This window comes from Pecten maximus, chromosome 5 (genome assembly GCF_902652985.1).
Source record: "Pecten maximus chromosome 5, xPecMax1.1, whole genome shotgun sequence".
In the NCBI taxonomy this organism is placed as follows: domain Eukaryota; kingdom Metazoa; phylum Mollusca; class Bivalvia; order Pectinida; family Pectinidae; genus Pecten; species Pecten maximus.
This window is the reverse complement of record NC_047019.1, coordinates 48,188,134-48,203,372: the sequence shown is the minus strand read 5'-3', so window position 1 is coordinate 48,203,372 and position 15,239 is coordinate 48,188,134. Positions and strand designations below refer to the sequence as shown.

General features: G+C 37.1%; 2 protein-coding genes across 2 annotated transcripts in view; both read left to right on the top strand.

Annotated features, from left to right (window-relative positions):
• Nucleotides 1-15,239, top strand: part of LOC117328496 (tenascin-like) — a 51,917-nt gene that overhangs the window by 34,252 nt on the left and 2,426 nt on the right. The window contains exons 8-17 of the mRNA XM_033886033.1: nucleotides 1,751-2,020; nucleotides 7,631-7,812; nucleotides 8,303-8,477; nucleotides 9,433-9,756; nucleotides 10,125-10,403; nucleotides 11,573-11,731; nucleotides 11,861-11,992; nucleotides 12,466-12,683; nucleotides 13,334-13,400; nucleotides 13,795-13,977. Coding sequence (XP_033741924.1) covers nucleotides 1,751-2,020; nucleotides 7,631-7,812; nucleotides 8,303-8,477; nucleotides 9,433-9,756; nucleotides 10,125-10,403; nucleotides 11,573-11,731; nucleotides 11,861-11,992; nucleotides 12,466-12,683; nucleotides 13,334-13,400; nucleotides 13,795-13,977 — 1,989 coding nt within the window. The remainder of the gene's footprint in view (nucleotides 1-1,750; nucleotides 2,021-7,630; nucleotides 7,813-8,302; nucleotides 8,478-9,432; nucleotides 9,757-10,124; nucleotides 10,404-11,572; nucleotides 11,732-11,860; nucleotides 11,993-12,465; nucleotides 12,684-13,333; nucleotides 13,401-13,794; nucleotides 13,978-15,239) is intronic.
• LOC117328234 (receptor-type tyrosine-protein phosphatase dep-1-like) overlaps nucleotides 12,886-15,239 on the top strand; it is a 35,716-nt gene continuing 33,362 nt past the window's right edge. Inside the window, exons 1-3 of the mRNA XM_033885690.1 lie at nucleotides 12,886-12,957; nucleotides 13,334-13,400; nucleotides 13,795-13,977. The gene's annotated coding sequence lies outside the window, so the exon portion shown is untranslated. The remainder of the gene's footprint in view (nucleotides 12,958-13,333; nucleotides 13,401-13,794; nucleotides 13,978-15,239) is intronic.

The following is a 15,239-nucleotide window of genomic DNA, read 5'->3' as shown; positions in this document are numbered from 1 at the left end:
TACAATCTGCATCATCCAGATAGCATATAGCATATCTCCAAAAGATCATTGACGATTCCCTTTGATCTGGAAGTTAGTTGGGAAGTCAACATTTTTCTTTCATTAGTGTGAATTACAATGTCAGGGTTAATATCTTTCCCAATGAGATTATGTGAACAAATGCGTGAGGACTAAAGACACCACAGCTTGTGATCAAAGATTAGTTGGTATTTGCGCCTTCCGGCAACAAGGTCGAATTTCGCTTGGAACTCTTCATACATAGTGTGCATTTGTAAATTCTGGCCATGCATTATATCTTCTATGGTTAATAATGGGATGTTCTGCCACGTATCATCATCATATGACCCTGGCTGTTAATGGGACGTTAAATAAAAACAAACAAAACAAACAAACATCATCAACACCAATGTCGTGATCTTCAGGCTGTGGCTTTTATTTCTGATAACTCTTGAAACAGTTCACACATATGCAGATCTCTTGATCATCAGCAAAGTTATTACGTCTGCTTTTAAAACATTAAGAAACCAATGTGCTTGTGGAGTCTTATATTTCTAGAAAATGTCTTGATTCGTTTCTAGAATTGTTTTTTATTTTAGTGTATCTTTTAAAGCCATTTTACAACCCACACCTGAACATCTTCCTCTAATTGTGAGAACGGTACTTTATAAACTGTTTTAAGACTCCGATTTTTTAGATATGATAGAAGCGCTTTAATACGGAAGCCGAATAGGACCAATATAAAAAAAATAACTTAGTTGGTATCATTAAAAAATGAATAAAAAATCTCGTATATACGTTATACCTATATATGTATTATAGAATTGATTATTGAGGGATGTATTCATGACGCTGTTTTGATTTTGAAAACATACAAGAATATAAACGATATAATGACATTTTCTAGTACTGTATTTAGAATGAACACTAAATAAGTTTGATAGCACAATCAAAGGTAATAGTTCTCTTGTCTAAAGTCATTGACATGTGTCCATTAGACATATACAATGGGACCTACAAACTCAGCGTAAAACTTAAAACATTTTAAATTGCCACTGTGTTGAAGGAAGAGAGACATACTGAATGATTTATCAGGAAAGTAAAGAAAAGGAGTGAATGCATGTTGAGAAATACCCCCTGCGTAGGCTACACGCTGTCAGAGGACTGGCCCCAGGACTCCAAACCCTGGCAATCTTCCAAAACTTTTGAATGTTGTGATGAGTTTGGTTCTGCGTTTTTTGGTCCTGGACTATGTTTAATGTCATTATTTGAGAAGAATACATGGTCGATGTGAAGACTTCAAGTATAAATCTAAGTGAAACTTTTTTACGACATGTGAATGTTTCCTAGCAACTTTTAGGGTTAGCATTTAAATAACTGTATTCCAGATAACACGAGTAGTATCGCTTTCTGACCTTTACAAAGAAAAGGTTTTACACGATGGGTAATATTGCCAGCTTATCAAGACATTGTCCGATTTATGCGTGCCATTATATTGGATGCTGACCTTCACTAGTAGACGAGCGACCATCCAAGCAGAGACGTCTTCGTCTAATACACTCAAGGTTTATCATAAATGAAAGCGACAAAGTATGCCTTACTCAACTGTCTAGACCAATTAGACAACTGACTGATATATTTAAATCCATGCTTAGGCAGAGTACAATATTTAACTACATTTGTATGCTTTTCTTTTATTATGTTATATGATTCGTTTATGACACCCAATCTATTATTCATTATTTCGTCACAGTGCCGGCTGTCCCAGAAATGAGCGGTTATTCTACGACAAACAACACAATAACAGTTACTTTAACATCCAATGGAAGTGTTGATGGGTACATCGCCAGTGAATATTGTGTCAGTAGTGATGACATCCGTCCCAGTGTCAGTACGACCACAACAGCCGTAACAATAACTGGTCTCAATCCGGGCTCCACCTGTGACCTTACTGTGGTCGCTGTGTTTACTGGACTCAACAGCTCTGTCGCGTACTTCTCAGGTCTCAGCGTCAATGAATCAAGTAAGTATGATTAACTGTATTGTAAATAACCTTTAAAGTTTGTCACACACAAAAACATATGTCAGATAATAAGTTTTCCGTATTCAATATGTTACTGTATTGTATAATACGCGTGGTCACATTACAACTGCCCTGTCTAATATAACATTCACTATTTTACAGTGATACGTTGCTGCAATATAGGTTGCTACTAGTCAGCTATTGTAAACCAGGGTTACTTTAGGATTGTGTTGTGTTGTGTCCGTCCGTCCGTCATTCCAAACTTGTTACTTGAACATCAAACTTGGGTCACTTTAGTGCGGCGGTGTTTCATATACCATGATATTAGGTGGGTAACTCTAACGAAGTCATCCGGGCTCTATCACCTGCACTTCTTGTCACTGAAACTTCATATTCGCTAAATTGTCAATAACCTTCTCTTTCAGTATGAACTCTTTCCTTTTAGATGTTTCGAAACGTTGAAAAGGTAGAAGACCGTACACCTGGTCTTATTCTTCTCGTACTTGTTAAAGGATAGATTAATATGTGCTCGTGTTATGCGTCATTTCTTAAATTTTTAGTTAGAATGCTGATCTAATAACGTTTACAAAAAGATCCATCAGTATAAGATAATGTTAAGTAATAAAATTCATTGTCTGATTTTACTTCATTACGGTCAGAATGATCTCTGTGTCCTCTGCAGCTATTAAGCGGGCTGAAGTTAGTAGCAGATTCATTATTCGTTATTGGGAATTCGAATAACGAATCTGCTCCCAATAACGAACCCGTTGACATTTTGACGTTGGGATTCAAATAACAAATCCGCTGCAGCAGCGAATTTGGATTCAGTTCCTTATGGTCAGTTTGTATTTTTCTTATAAAATATGATAAGAGATTCGAATAATGAATCCGCTGTCGGTAGCGGATCAGGGATTCGAAAAACGAACAGCAGCGGATTGGGGATTTGAATAACGAAATTTGCTGCCAATAACGAGTAAAGCACTATCAATCAAAGCTTTAACTACATGAGTTTATAGTTCATTCATTGAAGTATGATATTTTATCTGATATAATTACATGAACAATGGACATATACTTACAATAAATGGAATTTGACAAATTCTCTCAATTTGAAAACTAAATGCCTCCAAATAATTAAAAATATATTCAGTATATATGGAACACATCTTAGAAATACTAAATTTGATAAGATAATTCAATGTTCTCAATTTCAGTTGCAAATCGTGCAATTTAGATTCAATGCTGCAAAATGGTAAAGTTAATGAATCTGAATAGCGAAATTCTTCATTTCAATTCAACCTCTAACGAGTTCCCAAATTGACATCTTCTATATGAAAGATACGCTTCGAATATTACAAACAACGCGTAATTATGTCTCAACTGCCCGCTTTGTTACAATGACGTCGTCCACATTACAGATAGGTTTTCAGTATTACGGTATCAGTAACCTCGTCATTGCAAAGTTTCAATTCAATTTGATAGCAATACATATAGCAGTGTTACAAGTGAACTTTAACGCAAATGTTGACGCGACCACTGTCGTCGCCGCCGCCATCGAAATAAGCAACATCTTAGTCTCGCTTTCTTCGAATATCGTTGAAGGCGAGACAAACACCGGATAATTTTCATTTTAGCGACACAAATGATATACAATTGATACCAGAATAAGTGGAGCATTCACTGATGTGTACCACTAGCTTGTTGGCGCCCGCTTTGGCGCGTTTTCGAACCGGGATAACACGAGATACTGCCGCAATGTCGCGTGTTTCAACATGAGATGGCATTGTCTGTCTTTTTGTAACGAAATTTACAATTCAATGAAATAAAAATATCACTTCCATCATTTTGGATCTAAGTGACACGCTTCAGAAAACGAACCACCTCCACGTGAACGTGTTCGGTCCGGCTGGTACGTCGCGTTCCATTACGGATTCAGCAGTTTGGTACGAAAAGACTTGCATAGGTAGTAATACTTATCCGAGAGTGACCGTGGTATTGATACAGTATCTTGGGATATCAGTATCACCACAGTATCTTGGGATATCAGTATCACTACAGTATCTTGGGATATCAGTATCACTACAGTATCTTGGGATATCAGTATCACTACAGTATCTTGGGATATCAGTATCACTACAGTATCTTGGGATATCAGTATCACCACAGTATCTGGGGATATCAGTATCACCACAGTATCTTGGGATATCAGTATCACGACAGTATCTTGGGATATCAGTATCACTACAGTATCTTGGGATATCAGTATCACTACAGTATCTTGGGATATCAGTATCACTACAGTATCTTGGGATATCAGTATCACCACAGTATCTGGGGATATCAGTATCACTACAGTATCTTGGGATATCAGTATGACTACAGTATCTTGGGATATCAGTATCACTACAGTATCTTGGGATATCAGTATCACTACAGTATCTTGGGATATCAGTGTCACTACAGTATCTTGGGATATCAGTATCACTACAGTATCTTGGGATATCGGTGTCACTACAGTATCTTGGGATATCAGTATCACTACAGTATCTTGGGATATCGGTATCACTACAGTATCTTGGGATATCAGTATCACTACAGTATCTTGGGATATCAGTATCACTACAGTATCTTGGGATATCAGTATCACAACAGTATCTTGGGATATCAGTATCACTACAGTATCTTGGGATATCAGTATCACTACAGTATCTTGGGATATCAGTATCACTACAGTATCTTGGGATATCAGTATCACTACAGTATCTTCGGATATCAGTATCACCACAGTATCTTGGGATATCAGTATCACTACAGTATCTTGGGATATCAGTATCACTACAGTATCTTGGGATATCAGTATCACTACAGTATCTTGGGATATCAGTATCACTACAGTATCTTCGGATATCAGTATAACCACAGTATCTTGGGATATCAGTATCACTACAGTATCTTGGGATATCAGTATCACTACAGTATCTTGGGATATCAGTATCACTACAGTATCTTGGGATATCAGTATCACCACAGTATCTTGGGATATCAGTATCACTACAGTATCTTGGGATATCAGTATCACTACAGTATCTTGGGATATCAGTATCACCACAGTATCTTGGGATATCAGTATCACAACAGTATCTTGGGATATCAGTATCACTACAGTATCTTGGGATATCAGTATCACTACAGTATCTTGGGATATCAGTATCACTACAGTATCTTGGGATATCAGTATCACTACAGTATCTTGGGATATCAGTATCACCACAGTATCTTGGGATATCAGTATCACTACGGTATCTTGGGATATCAGTATCACTACAGTATCTTGGGATATCAGTATCACGACAGTATCTTGGGATATCAGTATCACTACAGTATCTTGGGATGTCAGTATCACTACGGTATCTTGGGATATCAGTATCACTACAGTATCTTGGGATATCAGTATCACTACAGTATCTTGGGATATCAGTATCACCACAGTATCTGGGGATATCAGTATCACCACAGTATCTTGGGATATCAGTATCACGACAGTATCTTGGGATATCAGTATCACTACAGTATCTTGGGATATCAGTATCACTACAGTATCTTGGGATATCAGTATCACTACAGTATCTTGGGATATCAGTATCACGACAGTATCTTGGGATATCAGTATCACTACAGTATCTTGGGATATCAGTATCACTACAGTATCTTGGGATATCAGTATCACTACGGTATCTTGGGATGTCAGTATCACTACGGTATCTTGGGATATCAGTATCACTACGGTATCTTGGGATGTCAGTATCACTACGGTATCTTGGGATATCAGTATCACCACAGTATCTTGGGATGTCAGTATCACTACAGTATCTTGGGATGTCAGTATCACTACAGTATCTTGGGATATCAGTATCACTACAGTATCTTGGGATATCAGTATCACTACAGTATCTTGGGATATCAGTATCACTACAGTATCTGGGGATATCAGTATCACCACGGTATCTTGGGATGTCAGTATCACCACAGTATCTTGGGATATCAGTATCACCACAGTATCTTGGGATATCAGTATCACTACAGTATCTTGGGATATCAGTATCACTACAGTATCTTGGGATATCAGTATCACTACAGTATCTTGGGATATCAGTATCACCACAGTATCTGGGGATATCAGTATCACCACAGTATCTTGGGATATCAGTATCACTACAGTATCTTGGGATATCAGTATCACTACAGTATCTTGGGATATTAGTATCACTACAGTATCTTGGGATGTCAGTATCACTACGGTATCTTGGGATATCAGTATCACTACAGTATCTTGGGATATCAGTATCACTACAGTATCTTGGGATATCAGTATCACGACAGTATCTTGGGATATCAGTATCACTACAGTATCTTGGGATATCAGTATCACCACAGTATCTTGGGATATCAGTATCACTACAGTATCTTGGGATATTAGTATCACGACAGTATCTTGGGATATCAGTATCACTACAGTATCTTGGGATATCAGTATCACCACAGTATCTTGGGATATCAGTATCACTACAGTATCCTGGGATATCAGTATCACTACAGTATCCTTGGATATCAGTATCACTACAGTATCTTGGGATATCAGTATCACTACAGTATCCTGGGATATCAGTATCACTACAGTATCTTGGGATATCAGTATCACTACAGTATCTTGGGATATCAGTATCACTACAGTATCTTGGGATATCGGTATCACTACTGTATCTTGGGATATCAGTATCACCACGGTATCTTGGGATATCAGTATTACTACAGTATCTTGGGATATCAGTATCACTACAGTATCTTGGGATATCAGTATCACTACAGTATCTTGGGATATCGGTATCACTACTGTATCTTGGGATATCAGTATCACTACAGTATCTTGGGATATCAGTATCACTACAGTATCTTGGGATATCAGTATCACGACCGCTTTCGCTAGCGCCGTACTATTTCCTGACTCTAAAGTTTGTCCGAACATGGTAATGCTCCTTGAATACTAGATTAGTTTCTGTTTTTTTTTCAAACATATTCCATATCATATGATAATATGATCATATGATAAGGAAATTGAGGACCATTTTAAAACAATACATTCGTAAATCAGTATATTTATGTATCTATTACTTTACTCAATTAAAGAAAAATATCTGGCATATATTAATTTTAACAGCATCTGCTGCTCGTTATTCGAATCCCAAATCCTCAGCTAACAGCGGATTCATTATTCGAATCCCCAATCATACTTTATAAGAATTGAACATAAGAAACTGAATCCCCAATCCGGCGCTGCAGGAGATTCGTTATTTGAATCCCAACGTAAAAAATGTCAATAAAAAGAAATATCAATTGAACAAAAAGAACCGAATCCCTAATCCACTGCTGGCAGTAGATTCATTATTCCAATCCCCAATCCTGGCAGCGGATTCGTTATTTAACTTCGGCCGCTCCGCTATTATCTGTACTAATATGTCCCCGTCTATGATTTTCGATTCAGTCAGATATCTAACCTCCCAAACATTGTCCTACACAGCTATTGTCTGTATCTATGATCTGTCTTGTTTATAGATCCCGGTCCAGTCGGAAACCTTTCCGCCCAAACATTGTCCTCTACAGCCATTAGTGTGACGTGGAACAAACCATCACAGTCAAATGGTAACATCACACAGTACAGTGTCTATGTCACGGATCACGAGGGGAGATGTGTACATCTTCTACAGCTGTGTACGACCCAGTGTACGGCTACACAGGTACAACATAGATATATTTACCATATATTTTAATTGTTATCTGTAATTTGAGATTGAATAAAAAATATCAGTAGTTTTCAAAATGAAAAAGACATGGTGATAATGATATGATACTCAATACAAAATTACAAAATCACTAGAATTTAAATCCAAAATTTAATCCAACTTTTCGAAATGTCATGTTGCGAAGAAAACATTTGGCAAGTTAAACATGTAACCTTGTAAAACCTTCGAAAAATGACCAGATATTCTAGGAGTAAGATAAGGAAAATGAACAATAACTATAAATACTTATCGATACTTATATAAAACGACTTTATGTTGTCAGACATAGACGGTGAAGCTACAATTCTATTCCCTAGGGGTTTATATATTTCTGCAAAGTTAGGAGTGAACGTATTTTTTCTATTGGATTTTATGTATCGTTATATTGTACAATTTTTGAAAGGATTTGCCTTTGGTTCATGTTTTACATGTCTCCTTAATAAAGCCACCCCGGACGTGTGACATTACCCGGAGTAACACATTCACCGACGACCAGACAGATTTTAATGAGACCATTGATGGTTTGTTGGCGTATATACGGTACACGTTCACTGTGTACGCCTACACTCTCGCCGGGCAGGGGGCCGAATCGTCCACGGCATCCAACACCAGCCAATCAGGTACGTACAATATCTGGGTTAATGATAAGAGTGATTCCGGACGGCATGTAAGTAAGTTTATATTAGCTTACTCAAAGCTCAACACATACAGGTTTACTACAAAATCGATTGATGATTCTGACAGCTCATCTTTTTCCTGCAACTTACAATGTACGTTACTTTGATTCAAAAACATTTCTAGAATATAAATGGGATACAAATATAACATGCATGCGTCTCTCCTTCATTGCTGAATTGATCCGAGTAGTTTGCTAACTTAACACTTACGAGAATGTTAATATTAACTAAGTACTTTTTTGACGTTTATATACATAGTCAGATACACCGAATGTAACCGACAAGGTACTTCACAATAGTACGTAGCACATAATTATTTAGTTTTGACTGAAAACTATTTTGTGCCAAACTTCCGGGTAAGCTAACAACGGAACAACTGCCTAATACTTTGTTCTGTATTCAACGCACTAGAAATCGCCCTACTGGTTTTCATAATTCACGGTTTCTCTTACTCACAAAACATGTAGAATTGGTATCTACAGTAAAGCTGTACAACAAGAAAAGAAACAAACAACTTTTTTGTCACATTTCGGCAATTATCGGTAGTGTGAAAATCTTTTGTAAATCGTTCACATCATGTGACTAAGCATTGGAAAGTCATAATAGATTTTGAGACAAATTGGTATGATTCCTATTTTACGTAACACAAATCGTGAATCTTAAGTAAACACGGAGTTTATGTTTATCCCCATTTATAACCATATTATTACGTAATTACATTATTGGTTTTTATATTAGTGGAAGTTATGATCAGTAGGTTTGAAATACTTTTTATACCTAAACATAGTGTCATTATTCCCTGAAACAGCTAGAGCACTAGATATGTAGGTGTTTTATATTTCAAACGGTATCTATAGTGTATTCTAAATTGGTCAGTTCCTTTGTTTTAAATTTTCAGAACCTCACTATATCACTGATTTAGTAAAGGAGAACACTACATCATCAACAATAACTATTTCCTTCCACGAACCGGAACCAAGCACTGGCCCAATAACACGGTACCAAGTCCGGTATGTTTACAAGGAACGGGTTTGTAAGGACGGGCTAAGTAACGGTGACGATATAACACAGAACACCAGCTGTATCCCCTCAAGTGGACGGACTGTCTGCTCCATACACCACCTCTACCCCTACTGGAACTACAGTATCAGTGTAAGGGCGTACACCATTATAGGACCCGGTAACTGGAGTGACCCCTTACTACAGAGACCTGACGAGGATAGTGAGTATCAGAACTAATCATACAGTAATTAAACAACCTGTGAGTATCCGGATCATCTTTTGGCTGTGTCCCGTGTATTACCTGTATGTGAAATGACACCAACAACATATTATTTTATATTTATCTCGAATTATTTATCTGTATGCTATTCGTAAATTTAATATAAAATTATAATTCTCATCTTTTTTGTGCTTCTAGTTTGAATATTTTGGTCCGGAATTAACGGGATACTGGTTTATAATCCAAATGTCTAATTATGACTGGTAATGTAACGTTAATGAAAATATGGTTATCGGGGCCGTTGACGGGAAGCTTTGTTTATCAATGGTACGATTTGAATGTGATCCCTGTCTTCATCTTCATTCTAGAACCGACTGTTATCGATGTTGATAGTCTCCATCCCACACTGGTCACAGCCGGCAGTGTCACTCTGGAGTGGTCTGCCCCTTGTCCCCCTAACGGTGTTATCGGTAACTACCTCATACACTGGAATACGTCATCAACTATCAACACATCAGATAGTTCCATGTCCTACACAATACCGGGTCTACAGCCATACAGGAACTATACGTATCAGGTCGCCGCTGTGACGGGGGCCGGGGTAGGGAGTTACACCTCAGTAAAAACCGTCACGACTTTAACTGATGGTAAACATAAATATTAGTTTAAAAACCCTTTATCATTTACATGTATCCATTATAACTGTCTTTCATAATGTGTTATGTCCACTGAATCAAAATAGCATGACAATGTCATCAGTGTCACCTTGATATTTTCCTGTTTATTGTTAATATTTTACCAAATATATCCTTATTGGGGACTACCAAATATATCCTTATTGGGGACCTCATTAATACATTACCAAATATATCCCTATTTGGGACCTCATTGATTTAACCTGATCACTCTTATAACATGTTATTTGTAAATATATTACCAAATATATCCCTATTGGGGACCTCATTAATTTAACCTGATCACTCTTATAACATGTTATTTGTAAATATATTACCAAATATATCCCTATTGGGGACCTCATTAATTTAACTTGACCACTTCTATAGTAAGCTTTTTGAAATAATCGCGCTTTACACTTAAGGGGAAGACAGAGGTTTATTGATATCCAAGTAAGGTTATAATACCCCACCAGGTGATTCTAGTGTGTCAGGACAGGTAAAGTACGCACCTGTAAGGTACGTATCGTAATACTGTATATACAGAGGTGAGTAACTTATCATGTTTAGGATTAAACCTCAAATAGCATGGCGTGAGAGATGGAAGTAGCACTGGTTGTGAGGTAGGTACCAGCAGGATAAGTCGTTGACCGGAAGACATTGAATTTAAATCTGCTTCTCTTTTAACAATGTGCGATGTTTTTGCTATTTCGTGAAGAATTAAGCCGATCGTGAGTAGTTTGATTTATCACTACTGATATCAATTCCAATGTAGAAATCTATTCAGACATCAAGAAATCGGGGATATAATGGTTAGATTCTTATTAATTTTCCTGGTTTTCCACGAAAATTGAAAAAAATAACTTCTACGCATCCCGTAATTTGTCAAATCTATCTACGAGCCAGGCATGTTATTATAGGCCAAATCCAAGTCATGCGACCCTCTTCAATTGCTAAAAGTAAAAAGGACAGCGTAACTCGAAGTCAAAATGCATAGAATAAAAAACGCAGCCAGGTCCTCAAAGTAAGAACAGTCTTTTAAATGTCATTATATCGGTGATTTTGTCCAGCGGTCACCTGTGTACCTGTAGAATTCCGTTTGTTGAACAAGAAACCTGTTAAATAATGCTCGATTTTTTCAGTGCCACATAAACCGTCTGAGGTTAATGCGTCTACAGTTAACTCTACACGGATTTCTGTGACATGGAATAAGCCAGACTTGAAAACAGGACCAACCAGCTACACGGCTACGGCAATAGACGAAAACACACAGAAGAGTACGTCTTCCTGTACTACAACGGGTAGGTTTTCTTCTCCTCATGGATGTCTCTAATATATGTACGAGACTATGAATTTATCTCATGCATCACATTGTAAGAATTATGACCGATATAATGCGTTATTTATAATCTGAAGAGTCTATTCCACAGGGTTTGAGAGTACCACGTGTATGATAGGAAATCTTGATGAATACTGGAATTACACCATTGTCGTCATAGCGACAACAGTGAATGGATCTGTTAATTCTTCCAACAACAAGACTGTCACAACTGCCCAGGCTGGTACGTAACTATAGACTCGTGTGGATCACAACATATTACTAGATCAGGGTTTAAAAAACAATAATCATTGAAATGTTGTCGGTGTGTAGACATATCAATGAAGATATCTTTTATCTTATAAATTGGTTATTACGTCCCTCACGTTCCATTTGTTCGTGCGTATGTTCACTTTTATCAGTCTCGCGTATTCATTTTCAAAAGGATTTTGATCAAACGTTATATAAAAATACCTCGAATTATGTGGGTGCGAAGATTAAGGTCAAGGTTCCGATAACTATACATAGAAAAGGTTAGTCATCACCCAAGCGACTTCATTTTTCAATTATTTTTAATTAAATTTCATATCTTGGTCAAGTATAAGAATACTAAGTTCGTGTGTCAGAATGTTCAAGGTAAAGTTCAAAGTTATCAGTATTTATAGATTATCCTCGTCATTAATCAACCGACGACATTTTGAAAATATCTCGAACGAGATACTGTACTTTGGTGGGGTAAATTTTGGTTTCTTATCCTCCGTTATACGTCTACACCGACAGTACCTGGAAACGTGACAGATCTCCACGTGAGTGTCGAGTCGGACGTCACCAAGGCGCGGACAGTAAATGTGACGTGTAATCCACCTGTTGTCAGGGACCTGAACGGTAAAATCACCGGATACACACTGGAATGGGGATATAATAAAGCAAGCCAGGTGAGTCATAAAACCGCTTCCGGGTACCAATCAACTGGAAATGAAGTGAGCACTACACAAGTAATCTTATGAATGAGTAATAGATATTGATTGATCATTCGAATATGATTGTGCATTATATTTGTGCATTAGTTCCCTGCTTTATATAATATACAACCTATTTGTCTAATGTTGTCTTTCTTATAATAAACTTCCATTTAAGCATAACAATACCAGCTCGACATGCTCCTGGCGTCACATTTCTGTATCACCACAACAGAACTACACCTTTACCGTAAGTAGATACAAAACATTAATGTCAATACTACCGCCCTACTAAGACAAAATTGTGTATCGATTGTTTTGTCCCTACCTCGCTGTTAAGATATATTACTTATCAATATAGATATTTTTGAATGTCGAGTCTGTCGTTAATCAAACCAAACACATTTATTGGATGTCAGCTTAGAACAAGACGTTTCTGTTATTGACATAACAACTTTCCTCTCAGTCCATGAGATGTTTTGGATACCATTAATTCCCAATAATTTCATTTCTACTAACAATCGAACAACCAGCTGAATAAATAAACATTCATCATTAGAGGTTGATATAGGCTACATATGATCAAACGTAACATGCAGAAAAACTTTTCTCACTTTGTCTGGCAGGTCTTCGCTTCAACGAGTGTCGGAAATGGTTTAGAATCGTCAAAGCATCATGACATTCCGTCTGGAGGTAATTTATACAGATAGGGAGGGAAGGATGGTAAACTTTGGCTTGTATTCGTTTTACTACACTTGTGAAACAAGGGTCATACTCTATGGGAGGAAACCGGAGTGCCTAGGACAACATCCACATACGACAGTACAGAAATATCTGCTATCTTTGATAAGCCATAATAAGTCCTTACAATGTACTACCAATACATTATGAGTATCGCCTTATATACATTTATATTCGTTATTAAACTCCTTATTACTACAGATGAGTAACTATTCATTGCCAATACATTATGAATACCACCTTATATACATTATATGTGTTATAAAGCTCCGTATTACTATAGATTAGTAACTATGATTGCCAATAAATTATATATCGCCTTATATACATTATATTTGTTATACAGCTCCACTGATAAAACCTAACAGCCAAGCGAGTATCAAGCTTGGCTCATCCTCAGCAGTCAGCGATCCCGAGAAACAGTTCCGGGTCGATTTTGATGTGAACTTGGTGTGTAACAAGGAGAACGGAATCATCACTGACCACTATGTGTTCGTGTCCGAGGCGGACGAGTCTAACACTGGAGAGGGTAAATATTTTATACGGATCTGTGTAACCGTATATCCCGGTAGTTAGTGTATACCTAGTAAACAGCTATATTATACTCGGTAGTTAGTGTATACCTAGTAAACAGCTATATTATACCCGGTAGTTAGTGTATACCTAGTAAACAGCTATATTATACCCGGTAGTTAGTGTATACCTAGTAAACAGCTATATTATACCCGGTAGTCAGTGTATACCTAGTAAACAGCTATATTATACCCGGTAGTCAGTGTATACCTAGTAAACAGCTATATTATACCCGGTAGTTAGTGTATACCTAGTAAACAGCTATATTATACCCGGTAGTTAGTGTATACCTAGTAAACAGCTATATTATACCCGGTAGTCAGTGTATACCTAGTAAACAGCTATATTATACCCGGTAGTTAGTGTATACCTAGTAAACAGCTATATTATACCCGGTAGTTAGTGTATACCTAGTAAACAGCTATATTATACCCGGTAGTTAGTGTATACCTAGTAAACAGCTATATTATACCCGGTAGTCAGTGTATACCCAGTAAACAGCTATATTATACCCGGTAGTTAGTGTATACCTAGTAAACAGCTATATTATACCCGGTAGTTAGTGTATACCTAGTAAACAGCTATATTATACCCGGTAGTCAGTGTATACCTAGTAAACAGCTATATTATACCCGGTAGTTAGTGTATACCTAGTAAACAGCTGTATTATACCCGGTAGTTAGTGTATATCTAGTAAACAGCTATATTATACCCGGTAGTCAGTGTATACCTAGTAAACAGCTATATTATACCCAGGTAGTCAGTGTATACCTAGTAAACAGCTATATTATACCCGGTAGTTAGTGTATACCTAGTAAACAGCTATATTATACCCGGTAGTCAGTGTATACCTAGTAAACAGCTATATTATACCCGGTAGTCAGTGTATACCTAGTAAACAGCTATATTATACCCAGTAGTCAGTGTATACCTAGTAAACAGCTATATTATACGCGGTAGTTAGTGTATACCTAGTAAACAGCTATATTATACCCGGTAGTCAGTGTATACCTAGTAAACAGCGTTATTATACCCCGTGTTCAGTGTATACCTAGTAAACAGCTATATTATACCCGGTATTTAGTGTATACCTAGTAAACAGCTATATTATACCCGGTAGTTAGTGTATACCTAGTAAACAGCTATATTATACCCGGTATTTAGTGTATACCTAGTAAACAGCTATATTATATCCGGTAGTTAGTGTATACCTAGTAA